This window comes from Pholcus phalangioides, unplaced genomic scaffold (assembly GCF_987345545.1).
Source record: "Pholcus phalangioides strain wild (caught in Gottingen) unplaced genomic scaffold, Ppha-v1.0 ptg000017l_1, whole genome shotgun sequence".
NCBI classification, from domain to species: Eukaryota; Metazoa; Arthropoda; class Arachnida; order Araneae; family Pholcidae; genus Pholcus; species Pholcus phalangioides.
The window spans coordinates 58,362,130-58,377,059 of record NW_028301610.1 but is presented as its reverse complement, the minus strand read 5'-3'; the positions used below and the strand labels follow the sequence as shown (position 1 = coordinate 58,377,059).

General features: G+C 37.9%; 1 protein-coding gene across 1 annotated transcript in view; it reads left to right on the top strand.

The window, feature by feature from the left end:
• LOC149074171 (non-homologous end-joining factor 1) overlaps positions 1-14,930 on the top strand; it is a 77,809-nt gene that overhangs the window by 20,099 nt on the left and 42,780 nt on the right. Inside the window, exon 3 of the mRNA XM_089246668.1 lies at positions 10,624-10,818. Within this exon, the coding sequence (XP_089102794.1) occupies positions 10,624-10,818 (195 nt within the window). The remainder of the gene's footprint in view (positions 1-10,623; positions 10,819-14,930) is intronic.

The following is a 14,930-nucleotide window of genomic DNA, read 5'->3' as shown; positions in this document are numbered from 1 at the left end:
TCCTTTCACAATCAATAATAGTTTGATAGGGGGAAAATAAAATTTTAATCAAAAATTTCCAAAACATCTGCTGAGAAAGAAAAGGGTTTCTTCCAGAAGAATTGCGGCCCTTGAAATTTTGCGGCCCGGTGCGACCGCACCTTTCGCACCCCCCTAAGTCCGGCCCTGCATATAATTTCAATATCACTTCTCTGCAAGTTACACTTTCTAGCCTTCAAACATGATTTCACGTATATCAACACTCGACCTCCTTTCCTATTAGATCTATTTCTCAAAAAAGTATCGTATTCTGAGATGTGTAAGAAAGATTCATCCCCATCGTTTGTCCAAGATTCTGTAATGGCTATAAGATCCAGGCCCTCCACAACTATTATGGTTTCTAAAAAATCTTGATTACCCAAGCTCTTGGCATTTATTAGCACACATTTTAATTTATCCAGTGATTTAGTGTCAATCGAGAAGCCATCCAAGTCAGAGGTGGGTAATTCTCTGTCAGTACTGTTGTTATTATCATTAACTAACCCGCATTCCCGACTTCGTGGTCTGGGAGTAAAAACCTGACCTAAGACTATCGTAAACCTCACAGGCCCCCCTCTTATTTAGATGGATCCCATCCGAATGAAGCCACCTATCTGTAAATGTGGGGAGCTCCAAGAACATGACCCCAAGTGAGGAGCAAATGTCCTTCAGGCCTATACTGAATTGGTGGATCCTACTCCTATATCCCCTACTACCCCTTGGCAGCACTGAAATCACCGCCACATCTGAACCCCCCCCCCCCCCTAGTGGATAATAGTAAATCCCGGTACTCTGACAGAGATTCACTAATATTCACTCCTACCTGATAAATTCCCACCGGCAGAATCACCCACAAGGGCAACTTTCGGCGATGAAAACGTCTCGAACATTGCCAATCTTTCCCCCAGGAAGGCAACAGCGCTCGAAACCCCAAAAAATCCCTACACACTCTATTCCCAATTTCCTAACCATAGAATCGCCTATGATTAAACCCCTATCACTATCCCCTTCTACCTCATCCACGACCACCCATTCGCCCTCTAAACTGTTGTTGTTCGTGGAGATTGCTTCTTCATCAACAGGTGGCTCAACAACAAGTGGCTCCATTATAACCGAGCCCTCTAGCACTCTAACTTTTTCTTGCAACGCGAGTTCCTACGAGTTCTACCTCGAGTTCCAGCCTTGCCCTATCCAAGCACCCTTTACAGTTGAAACTATCAGCTACTATACCCTTAGATCAGAGAAACCCATCGCAAGCTCTACACAACACTAGTCGAGGTCGAGGCATACTAACACTATTGCTAAAACTAGATAATAATAATTAATTAAAAATAGGAAAATGAGAAACATTGAAAGGAAATTAAAATAATGTAAAATACATTACAATGCGAAATATACGTAAGAGATTGTACGAAAAAATTAAGTAAAATAGAATGCTCAACACTAAATCACGAAGAAGAAAATATATATGTATATAAAGAATACAACACGCTCTAAAAAAAGTATTAGGCTATAAAGTACAATTTACACTTATTAGAATTAGCTAACTATCTCAAATCACTAACACTATAACAATAGGCCCAAGTGGAAGAAAAACAAAGTTATTGAGAGTACCCGGGAAAAAGTATACACTGTTTGCTAACACACTAACATTAAAAAACCCCACAAATTTATATCAAAGAAGCGGGAGAAAACACAAACCTGACAAAAATACAATGAAAATGAAATGCGAAGAGAAAAATTTAATTCGATCGAAAATACACAATTAAAATTTAAAAAATTAAGAGCAATTAAAAAAAAAACATTTATCTCTCAAATCCAACGTGTGCTAGAAAAAGAAAAACACAGCAGAATATGACCCAAAAAAAAACACGCTAAGTAAAACTCACGAGAACGAAGAAAAACACAAAGAAAGACACAAAATGCCGCACCTACGTGACGGATAATCCTTCGGTAATTCCCGTCAACAGTTTCGGATAAAACTGCTGCTATTGGTACATTACTATTTTGCACATACGTTCCCATGCTTGCTTTATTGAATCATTTCTATATGGGAAGTCTTTTTTTTTTTCAAACCAAGCACAACTCAGGTCTATTGCCATAGGCAATTTACTACCTAGTGAATTGTGCCGGAAGTGTAAGTGCGTGTACGTAACAGTCTGAGTGCGTATCTAGTGTTGTGTATGATTTTTCAGTGCTGCCATCTATATCTCAGAAGTGAAGTGAGTGATGTGTAGTGACTGAATAATTGTACTGTTTGTAGGACTGTTGCTCTCTGTGGCGAGACTTTTTAACGAGGAGATTGGCTCGCATTTGCACCTCAAAGTTGGGAACCACAGAAGACCCCCACTGTGGTGATGGTGGGGCTTGAACCCGGGTCCCCGCGATGCGAGTCCGTCACTATGACCACTCAACCACCACAGCGGCATATGGGAAGTCTAGTATCCCTAGCATCCCTTCATTGTTTTTCTTATTTATACAAATACAACGCCACAACAGGCAAAATGCCCAACGAGGTGGCTGAGAAAAAGATGCCCATGAAAATATGGATGTCATATATTTCAAAAATACAGCAACCCAATTAAAAATGCAATTACAAAAATTATAAACAAATATATACACATGACAAAATATTATACAATGCCCATAAAGAATACTTATGGTTGTCTGATTCTAAGTATGGATAGCTTCTCGATTTACCCCAACATGTTTATTGTATTTCTTTTTGAACGTGTCAATTGTGTTACAATTTACTACCTCCGGGGGTAAGCTATTCCATTTATTAACAACCCTATTGGAGAAAAATTCCCTGCAACACCATAACCTTGCATTGTCCCTCACCAATCGATACTGGTGTCTCCTTGTGACAGCAGTTCTTAAGAAGGAGATCGAAATTCACTTGGTTCTTGTGCAAATGTTCCTGAAAATTTACAGTTTGAAATTCTGAAATAAATAAAATGCAATGTAAAAAAGTAGAAATATATATATATATTAGGTCCACCTCTCTCTATATATGTATATATATACAATATTTTTCACATGGTTGAGGCCCGAGAGGCCCCCCCACATACAACAGGATGGACCTGACAGGGAGGACCTAATTCTTGTATTCAGTCAAAATATAAATCTGCATTTACAACTATATCATCTATTTGTATAATAGTGGTCAAAATGATTGCTCCTGTAATTCTTGTAGAGATGGAAATTCTGGTAGTGTGACTGTCAAAAAACATTTTCACTCCTGAATTAACTTCTTTTGTATCTACACCGTTATCATAACCTTGGCATCAAAGATTTTCATTTTGATGTCTAATTTTTCAATTTTGCTTAAAAAATAAGCTCTCTTAACCCAGCTTCTATTGAATCTTCATTGAGCACAAAATTAATATCGGATACAGCTATGAGAGAGAGAAGGAGAAAGTATTATTGTGCTACTACTGCACTAAACAACAAAACACAAGAGCCACACCCTTGATCTATCTCAATTGATTTGCCATCATCATTCACCTATCTCAGGCAGTGAGAGAAAATTTTCCAAAACACTTCAGTGAGGATTGAATTCATGACCTCTAGTTTATAAGACCAGTGCTCTAGCCTCTGAGCTATGGTGCTATGAAGGCCTTAAGAATTTAATTTTTATCCTGGAAAAAATAATAAAGAAAGACAGTAACTGATTTTTTTGAACCTCCGGAGTGAAATATGATATTAAATTAAAGTGCAATATTTTACAACCTCGGAGAGGACATTAGGCCTGTAATAAGCTACTGTATGCAAAAGGCTACTACTACTGAACCACACATGCATTCCTCTGCGGAACTTCTATCAAATTGGTGGAATGAAATATGACATCCATATTTGTTATGGGCATCTTTTTCTCAGCCACCTCATTGGAAATTTTACCTGTTGTGGCATTGTATTTGAATGTGTGTGTATGTGTAGTGCACCTGACATGAAGTTTGTTTCTGTGTAATGCTTGTTGTGTGTAAGTGCTTCCATCTGACATCAATTTTTCTAACTATGAGGAAAGTGTAATGATTGAATTATTGTATTGTTGTAGGCCTGTCACTCTCTGTGGCAAGACTTTTTAACAGGAAGATTGACTTGCATTCATGCCTCAAGGTTGAGAGTCACAGAAAACCAACTTCAGCTGACCACCACTATGGCGACGGTGGGGTTCAAACCCAAATCCTCGCAGTGTGAGTCCGTCACTATGACCACTCGACCACCATAGCAGCTATGCAAAAGGCTTTATAAAGGTGGTCTGTATGGAAGGTTACCAATCAGTTGTGTATCACTTCCTTTTTGTCAGTCGGACGGGATAATTTGCAGTGGGCACATCTGCATGTTCATTGAACTGCAGATGAATGGGGAGAATGTTCTCTTCAAAGATGAGTCTGAGGTGACCTGGCAAAGTGGTACAAGTCCTTGTTTGATTCTGAGAGAACTTGGAGCTCACTATCATCAATTAAACATCTTTAAAATAGATCCTTTCAGAAGAGCCAGCATCTTTGTTCAAGATGGTATGCTGTTCTGGTATAATATAGTATTCCTTATGGGGTTTCTGGTTATAGCATTGCTTGGTAATCACCAAATCAATAACGTCTGATATTCTTAAGTTGTTTTGTTTTTTTAGTTTTGTTTCTTTTTAAGATATGATATCATCATCATCAACCATTTTCAACCCACTGCTGGATGAAAGTCTCCTCTAAATTTTTCTTATTCTGCCTGATGCTTTAGCCATCTAGATGACTCCAGCTACTTTTCTGATCTCATCGATCCATCTTGTGTGGGGACGGCTTCTCGGACGTTTAACACCACCGGGGGGGGGGGGGGGTACCAACCCAGAATACTTGTGGTCCATCTGTTGTCCTGTCTGCTTGCAATATGTCCAGCCCATTTCCATTTTAAACGTTTAATTCTTTCCATGATATCATATGCCTTTGTGTGGTTCCTTATCCAAGTGATTCGTTTTCTGTCTCTCCTTTTGATGCCTAGCATACATCTTTCCATGCTCCTTTGTGTTGTCTGTAGCCTTTGTATCGTCTTGCTTGTAAGTGTCCATGTTTTAGCTCCATAAGTCAGTGCTAGGAGCATGCACTGGTTAAACACTTTTCTTTTCAGGCATAATGGCATGTGGCTCTTTAGAATTAGTTTTTTCCAAAAGTGCTTCATCCAATCCTGATCCTTCTGTTTATTTCATTAATGATTCTGTTGTCCATGGTAATTTCTTGTCCCAGGTATACATAGCTTTCTACTTCTTCTATCTCTGTGTTGTTGAGCAAGATTGTCCTCTTCAGCGCAAAGGGGTTGAACATAACTTTAGTCTTTTGCAGATTCATGTTCAAGCCCACCTGAATACTTGCCTTCACCAATTCTTGTATCATTTCTTTTAGTTAGTCTGGATTACTGCTGATAACAACAATGTCATCTGCAAAACTCACGTAAATGGTTGAGAAATTCTCCATTTATTTTAATTCCTTTGTTATCCCAATCTAGTTTTCTGAATACTTCTTCTTAAACAACAGTAAAGAGTTTTGGTGAGATAGTATCACCCTGTCTGACTCCTTTTCCGAGTTTAATCTTTGCTTTTTCTTTATCCAAACGGATCGTTGTAGGTGCTTTGTCATATATTTTTTTAATGATATTGATGTATAAGTCTTCTCTACCCCAATTACATCTAGAGCTTTAACAACAGCAGATGTGAAGACACTCAAAATCAATGAAGACCATACACAATGGTAATTCCTATTCCTTGTGTGTCTCTATGAGTTCCCCGATTGTTTGGATGTGATCCATTGTACTAAATCCACTTGCAAAGACTGCTTGTTTTTTTGGTTGCACTTCATCCAATGTAGATTCAAGCCTATATGTCAGCACTTTGGTGAAGATTTTATAAATTACTGATAAAAGACTGATTGGTTAATAATTCTTGATAACCTCTTTTATGCCCTTTTTGTAAAGAAGAACCATCATTGCATTATTCCAATCTTCAAGCACATCCGATTTTATGAGACAATTTGTGAACAAAGCAGCTAACATACTACTTTACTGCACACCAACTTCGATCATATATTGCCATATGGCAATTTCCAACCATTGGAGCTGGGTGGGAAATGAAGGCTCCATCCATTGGTGGTTGCCCCAGGTTCGGTTGGTAAAGAACTTGCTTCTTATGTTCAATGTTCTGATTTGAACCCATGGGCCTTGGTAGTAACCTTCATAGTGGAAGACGAGCATCTTACCACTACGCCACTCAGGTTGTGAATACTAACATACTGGCAAAATTCTTCTTCTGCTTATTTAACAATGTCTATTGAAATCCCATCTTCACCTTTCCCTTTTTTCATGCATCTTAGAGCCTTGTAAACTTCTTCTTTCAGCACAGGTGCTACTTGTACGAATTCTGTTCCATTTTCTTTTCTACCTGCTCCTTATCCTCTGTTCCAGTTTCTTTCTTCAATGTTTGTATAAAGTATTATAAAATTTCTCAACAATACTAATAATTTCATTTCCATCCTTTGTGATGGTGTCATTTTTCCTTTTTAGTGCAAAAATGTCCTTTCTCTCAAGACACAGTTTTCGTTTTGCTGATTTTGAGCTCCTGTTATCTTCCAGTGCTTCACAATCAAACTTCCTGACATCTTCTGTAATCTGCTTTCGTACCATCTTACAAAGTTCTGCATATTCCATGTTTGCAGGGGTGGGAACTCTGCGCCAAAATTAACATCTTGCGGCATCCTGCTCCAATACTGTATTTTCGTATTTTTCTGCGCCAAATAGCGAATTTTGCTTCAGTATGCCCGGAATTTCGGAAAGGACGCAAAAAAATTTTTGTTCCTGCTTGCCGCGAAACGATTCTTTCTAAGAGCGTGTTTTATTCCACTGTACGCCTTATTTAAACTATCGGCCTTTCCATCGTGAAACCCCGATAATATCCGTGATCGTGCAACTGAAGATGGTTTGCAATGGTCTTTCAGCTTTAAAGCGAAATGCGAGTCAGTTGCCGTTTAAAAAAAGTCGCCACTGGAAGCAGCAGAAATTACTGTAATCGATCCCGATTGCGTCAAATCCCGATGTTTCGTGAAAAAAATTTTCATTCCGGGAGTAAGAAGTGCATGTCCGCCGAATTTTACGATTGCTAATTTAGAAACTTTGCCGAATAACGAGCGTTAAATCGCCAACATCGCCAAATAACGAGCGTTAAATCGCCAACATCGCCAAATAACGAGTGTCGGATCGCCAATCTCGCCAAATAATGAGTGCTTAATCGCCAAACGTGTTGATTCTTCCGAAATTCTATATTCAACTATTCTGTTCCCATTTTGCAACAATTTCTTTCCGAGTATGAAAAAATCATCTTAAATACTGGTGCGAAAATTTTTATGACAGCCGCTCTTTCAAACAAGGTGTAAAAAGCCTGACACACCAAAAGCAAAAAACAAGCTGATTGCAAGATGTTTGATAACAAAAGACAGTGCAGTTTTATTTTGAAAAGGGGTGAGGGTTAACAAAAATATTCTTGTTAATTTCCCTGCTCCAATTTATAAATATCTGCTCCAAATCCTATATTTTGCTGCTCCAAAACTGCTCAAAATCCTGAATTTTGCTGCTCCAAAGCTGCTCCGAAATGGACTTTGTCACTTCCCACCCCTGTGTTTTGATTTAGGGTCATTCTTCTTAATCTGAAATTCCCTCTAGTCTTTCATCAGTTTCTCTTTTTTTCTTCTGTTCTTTTCTTCATTGGTTCAATTTCTTTTTCTCCGGCGACTTCTTTTGCTACTTCTTTTAGGGTAGTGGTTAAAATTCTGTTCATCAAGGTGACGTCTTGTCTATCTTCAGTGGAATTAAATAACAAATCAAATTGGTTCTTCAGCTTTAACTGTAATTTATATTGATGTTTTTGAAGATTTGCTATATTGATGACAGTTCTTGTATTTTTGATAAGCTTAGTTCTTTCCATTCTAGTGTAAAGCATTATTCTACATCTCACCAGTCGATGATCACTTCCTGTATTGAATTTTTAGAGAACACTGCAATCTCTTGGATCATATGCTTCTTATTAGATAGGATGTAGTTGATCTCGCTTGTTGTTCCAGTTGGGCTTCTCCAAGTCCACTTTCTTTGAGGTTTCTTCTTAAAAAAATAAATTTATGATACATAACTGTTCGCTCTCTGCAAATTCGACAGGTCTGTTTCCTCTGTCTGTTCGTACACTATAACCATGACTTTCAACTGAGCTTTCACCATTTCTTCTCTCTCCAATTGTAGCATTGAAGTCACCCATTACTATTTTGATATGATAGTTTCCTTTACTATTCATCTTGTCTAATTCTTCATAAAAGTCTTCTACTTCTTTGTCAAAATAGCTTGTTGTTGGTGCATAGACTTGTATAATCTGTATCCGGTATTTTCTTGCTGGGCCATAACTAGGATTTTTGCCGCCTGGGGCAAACATTATTTTGCCGTCCCCACACCTTTAAAAATCATAATTTTGTAACTGTGTTTTTTGTTCCCGCCTAAAACTGCCATCCAGAGCAGTTGCCCCCCCCCCCCACCCACTATTTACGGCCTGTCTACTTGATATTTGTTTGACCAACTTTGCAACTCTATCAGATATGCTATCTATAACTCAATGATTTTTCCACTTTTTATTTATGAGAAATCCTACTCCTCTAGTTCTTCCATTATCTGTTCCTCTGTAGTAAAATACATGTCCACTGACAAGTTTGATTTTCTCCTCTCCTTTTCTTTTTACTTCACAGATGCCTAATATGTCCCAATTTATTCTTTCCAGTTCTTCTTCCAATTCCTGTAAACAATTTTCTGATGAAAGAGATCATCCGTTATACGTGGCCAAGGCCATCATCTTATGGTAGCTTGGTCCAATCCAGAGATTCTTAAACCCCCTGTCTTCATGTTTTGCTGGTCACCGCCATAACCAAGGACACCCAGACTGCTGGGGACCGAGAGCCTTAGTTTATAGACAGAGTTCATATTTCTTTTTAGAGGGTTTTTGGTCATGATCCTCCACGCTGGCCAGTGTGGGTTGGAGGAAACCCATCCACATCCGTTCACTACATGTTAAACATGGCACTTATGGGTTGCACCACGAGAAGGTGCGGATTGGACCTTAAGCCTCTACTCCTAGTCGATTCCTTCAAGTCCTCATAATGAGGCGCAAATGCGAGCCGATCTCCCCATTAAAAAGTCTCACCACAGAGAGCAACAGGCCTACAACGATAAAGTATTCAATCATTGCACTTCACTCATAGTTAGAAAAGCTGGTGGCAAATGGCAGCACAACACATAACAAGCATTACACAGAAACAAACTTCACGTCAGGTTTCACTACACTCACGCGCACGTTCTAACATGTACCAATTTGTTCAATTCGTTAGAGGTTCCGCAAAGGAATATGTGGGCAAGGTGCATGTATGTGTGTGGTTCAATAGTAGTCCTCATAATGAAGTAATTGAAGGGTCTTCTCCTAGTTAACCAGTAAAAACTATTCAACAGCCCAAGATCTGGTATACTTCTTATTAATTCTCATTCAAATGAAGAAAGGTGAATACTGTTCATTTTAAATAAACAGAAGAATATAAGAACCTAAGAAGAATCGACTAATTCATACATTAATTGATAATTATAATAATTTCATATTAATTGAGATAAAAATTTGACTATTAATAATTTATGATTGTTTTACTATACTGTATTGATTTGGGTTATAAAGTTACATATTGCTAAAGTTACAAATACATATTGCTTCCATTTTATCAGAAAAACTATTTTTTCGATCCGACGTTGATTTGAAATTTTTTTGTCCAACCTACCATATTTATTAGTAATTATGTTCATAACTAATGGTTAGAAAGCAAATTTGTTTCATGCTACTTGTATTTTGTAAAAAAAGAAAGTATTGCTGAAAAACTCAAGCATTTTTAGTGATTCATATCAGTTTTTTTTTTATTTTATTTCATGCTTAATGATTTGGGAGTTCTGGTTTTACTAAATCAGTAATTTTTTTGTTATAATTTTTGTAAATTTTGATCTAAATTTATATTTTTTTCCTTAAGTTTAAAAAAACACAAAACAGAAAACTATGACAGCGTCATGTGCTTGTCGAGTTTTTAATGGATAAGTTTTCTCTCTTTATTTTAGAGAAAGGTGATTTTTTTCTCAACCCACTATACATCCAAGAAAAAGACTTTCTAGATATTATTTTTGAGGTTAACTCAAAGAGAAAAAAAATCTACTGGTCTTAGTCAGGAAGGAGTGTTATAAGGAAACTACTGAGCATGTTATAGGGAAAGTAAAGTCATATCGCTTTTGGTTTATTGGTTAACTCACTTGCCGGGATTGTGAGAGTACCACATTCATTTCTTGGCAGAGACCAGTAGACTTTTCTTTCAGAGTTCACCTCAGCAAATAATATCCAGGAAGTCTCTTTCCTTGATGTTCCTTTATTTTGTTATAGATATCACCTACATTTGTTTGCTGATATAAAATGTGTTTTCTATTATAGCTGAGAATTCTTAGTTCATTTAGCCATTATCATGTTTGAGAAACAACATGTATGTTTTCTGTATATATTTTGTTTAACAGGAACAGAACCCTAAAGTTGAACTACCTGATTCCACCAAGTTGCTTGAGTTATTAGAGCATTTTTTCATTTTTGAAGAAGTTCATAGTATGGAATTTCTGCCAGATGGAGGTATATTGAATCTACAGGTTAAGTCATTGGTGGACAATGTGATTTTACAATGGAAATTTTGTCTTGAAGTGGACACACCTCGCATGGTACGTTACAGAATGAACAATATGACCAGAATCACATTTCTTGGTTCTAATATTTACAGTTGAGACTCCATATAAAAAAAACCACTTCATTTTACCAAAAAAATTTGTTGTATACAGAGTTGCCAACTGCTACAGATTGTCCATAGTTTTTACGGACAGCTGCAATAAGCTACGAGAGATACTCTCAGTACTACGAAAATCAGTTTAAAAAATCAGGTCATTGAGTTTCTTGCAGTGTTTTACTTTTTTTTCTAATTGCATCTATCTTTACGATAGTGATGAATTTGTATACACATGTGAGAGAGTTTGAGTATACAACTTGTTTGTATACACTGTGCACGGAAAGCAATCTATAAAGCCACGTCTAAATAACGTCTATAAGCCAGAATCGCCACGTCTATGAAAACAAAGGAAAAATTCTGCTTCTTACTTGTCCTGTCCCTGGAGTACAAGAAACCAACGAACCTTTGAAAAACATTTTCTTAATAAAAAATAACCTTGTTATACATCATCCTTATAGAATAAGTGATGATGGCTCACAAAAATAAGTGTTGTTTGAAGGATTAAGTTATCTGGCATTATTAACAATAGTAAAATAATTCTGGAACAAAAAAAAACAAACAGAAAAATCTACTTCAAAAGGGGGAAGTATGGTCACGCACATTTTTGCATGGTACACAATGGTGTGTGGCTTTCTTCTGAAACAAATCTGGTTTATCTCGTGGTCCCCTTCACTAAAGCCCTGCCAGCATCCTACCAGGGTCGCCATGGGGCGGCATATGAGTCTTTGCACCTGGGCGGCAGGTAAGCTGGAGCCGCCCCTAATTCGTATTACTCTGATTAATCATTAAGTTTTCAGTCTTTCTACAAAAACTTATAAATCTCATTTTATAAAACATCGCTGTATGGAAAACTTTATAAAATATAAATATTTTTGTTTTGTTAAACACAAAAAAATCGTTCCCTTGCTGATCTCACAATCAAAAATAATATAGAAGTCCAAAGTAAAGATTAGATTGCAGAAAAAAAAATGTGTAACAGTTTTTCTTATTTGAAATCAGTTTAAAAAATCAGGTCATTGAGTTTCTTGCAGTGTTTTACTTTTTTTTTTTAATTGCATCGATCTTTACCATAGTGATGAATTTGTATACACATGTGAGAGAGTTTAAGTATACAACTTGTTTGTATACACAGAGCACGGAAGGCAATCTATAAAGCCACGTCTAAACCTGTCACTCTACTCAATGCCCAAATGCACAAAAACAGTTTTCTGTCAAAACTGCCTCTCATGCTGTGGGCGGTTTCGTGGTGGGTCTAGACCCGGCTTCATTTGCATAGTGCATGGTCGAGCTCGTGAAACTTCTGTCAGAAAGAATGTTTCATTGTAGGTGCCGTAGGAGCTCTAATATGAAGAAAACAGTGATGGGGGGAGAAGGGTCTAGGTTTTTTTTACAAACTAAGCACAATTCAGGTCTATTGCCGCAGGCAATTTATTAGAAATACAAATACAACGCCACAATAGGCAAAATGTCCAACGAGGTGGCTGATAAAAAGATGCCCATAAAAATATGGACGTCATATATTTAAAAAATACAGCAACCCAATTAAAAATGCAATTAACACAAATTATAAACAATATATACACATGATAAAATATTATACAACGCCCATAAAGAATACTTATGGTTGTCTTATTCTAAGAATGGATAGCTTCTCGATTTACCCCAACATGTTTATCGTATTTCTTTTTAAGCGTGTCAGTTGTGTTACAATTTACTACCTCCGGGAGTAAGCTATTCCATTTATTAACAACCCTATTGGAGAGAAATTCCCTGCAACACCATAACCTTGCATTGTCCCTCACCAATCGATACTGGTTTCCCTTGTGACAGCAGTCCTTAAGAAGGAGATTGAAATTCACTTGGTTCTTGTGCAAATGTTCCTGAAAATTTACAGTTCGAAATTCTGAAATAAATAAAATGCAATGTAAAAAAGTAGAAATATATATATATATATATTAGGTCCACCTCTCCTGCAACACCATAACCTTGCATTGTCCCTCACCAATCGATACTGGCGTCCCCTTGTAAAAGCAGTCGATTGGCGGTGTACTAAAAGTTCATGGTCCATCCTATCCATCCCATTGAAAATTTTTAACACTTCGGTCATATCTCCTCGACACCTGCGTTCATCCAATGTAAACATATTCAAAAAATGAAGTCTCTCTTCATAACTCAAGCCCTGTGTGCCAATAAGGACAGGCGTAGCTCTTCTCCGCACCCCTTCAACCAAGTCTATGTCCCTCTGTAGGTATGGTCTCCAAAACCTTACAGCATACTCCAGTCCAAGGCGAACTAAGCCTCGAAAAAGTGGAAGAATGACTTTAGGAGAACGCGAAGAGACCTTTTTGAAAATGAGACCAAGCATTCTATTCGCTTTTTTGACAACCGCTGAATAATGTTCAGAAAACTTAAGTCGCTCGTCAATGAGAATTCCCAAATCGGTGAATCTAGTTGAATCCGGGATAGTGACACCATTCAACTCGTAAGAGAACCGTGGGTTGTTCGAACCAAAATGAGCGACCATGCACTTATCAACGCTAAACGTCATGCTCCATTCATTTGCCCATGCCGCAATCCTGTTTAAGTTGGTCTGGAGCAACTCCCTATTGCATTGATTCCCGATTACCCCCATTAGCTTCACATCATCTGCGAATTTGCTAGTAATCCCATCGATACCCTGATCGAGTTTATCGATAAAAAGTGAAAAAAGTATGGGACCAAGGACACTTCCCTGAGGAACTCCACTTGTGACATCTGTCCAACCAGAGAATTCCCCATTCACCATAACTCGTTGCGACCTATCTCTTAACCATGATTCTATCCAATTCAGCAAGTTGCCCCCAATTCCAATCTTGTGTAAACGCTTCAAGAGTTTGCCATGTTGGACCCGATCGAATGCCTTCTGGAAATCAAGGTAAAGAATGTCGACATTTTTGAAAACTTCTGTTAGTTCTCCGAAAACAAGGAACCAGTCTTTTGTTATCAACCTTACATGAGGAAAACTTACAGTGAAATCTGACGATACGATGATCACTGGAAGAAAACTCTTCCCCCACCGAAACATGTTCAACTAGATCCTCAGAACTAGTAAGCACTAAATCCAAAATAGCAGTACCCCTAGTGGCTTCTGATACATGCTGATACAAAACTTTTTCAAGCACCAACTTAAGAAAGTCTCTTTCATACTGATTTCCAGATGAAAGATTCTCCCAATCAATACCTGGGTAATTGAAATCCCCTAGTATTAGAGCCCTCTTTCGCTTACAGATGTAGGAAATTTCATCATGCAATTTGGCGATGTAGTTTTGATCCCTATTCGGTGGATTGTAACAAACCCCAACAATAAGCTTATGACATCTTTTGTTCTCAAGTTCAACCCATACAGTTTCAATATCACTTCGCTGCACGTTACACTCTCTAGCATTCAAACAGGATTTCATGTATATCAACACTCCACCCCCTTCCCTATCGGATCTATTTCTCGAAAAAGTATCGTATCCTGAGATGTGTAAGAAAGATTCATCCCCATCGTTTGCCCAAGATTCTGTAATGGCTATAAGATCCAGACCCTCCACAACTATCATAGTTTCTAAAAAATCTTTCTTATTACCCAAGCTCCTGGTATTTCTTAACACACATTTTAATTTGCCCGGTGATTTAGTGTCAATCGAGAAGCCATCCAAGTCAGAGGTGGGTAATTCCCCGTCAGTACTGTTGTGATTATCATTAACTAACCCGCATTCCCAACTACGTGGTCTGGGAGTAAAAAATCTGACCTAAGACTATCGTAAACCTCCCAGACCCCCCTCTTATTTAGATGGATCCCATCCGAACGAAGCCACCTATCGGTAAATGCTGGAAGCTCCAAGAACGTGACCCCAAGTGAGGAGCAAATGTCCTTCAGGCCTATATTGAAATGGTGGATCCTATTCCTATACCCCCTACTACCCCTTGGCAGCACTGGAATCACTGCCACATCTGAACCTCTCTCCCTAGCGGATAATAGTAAATCCCAGTACTCTGACAGAGACTCACTAATATTCGCTCCTA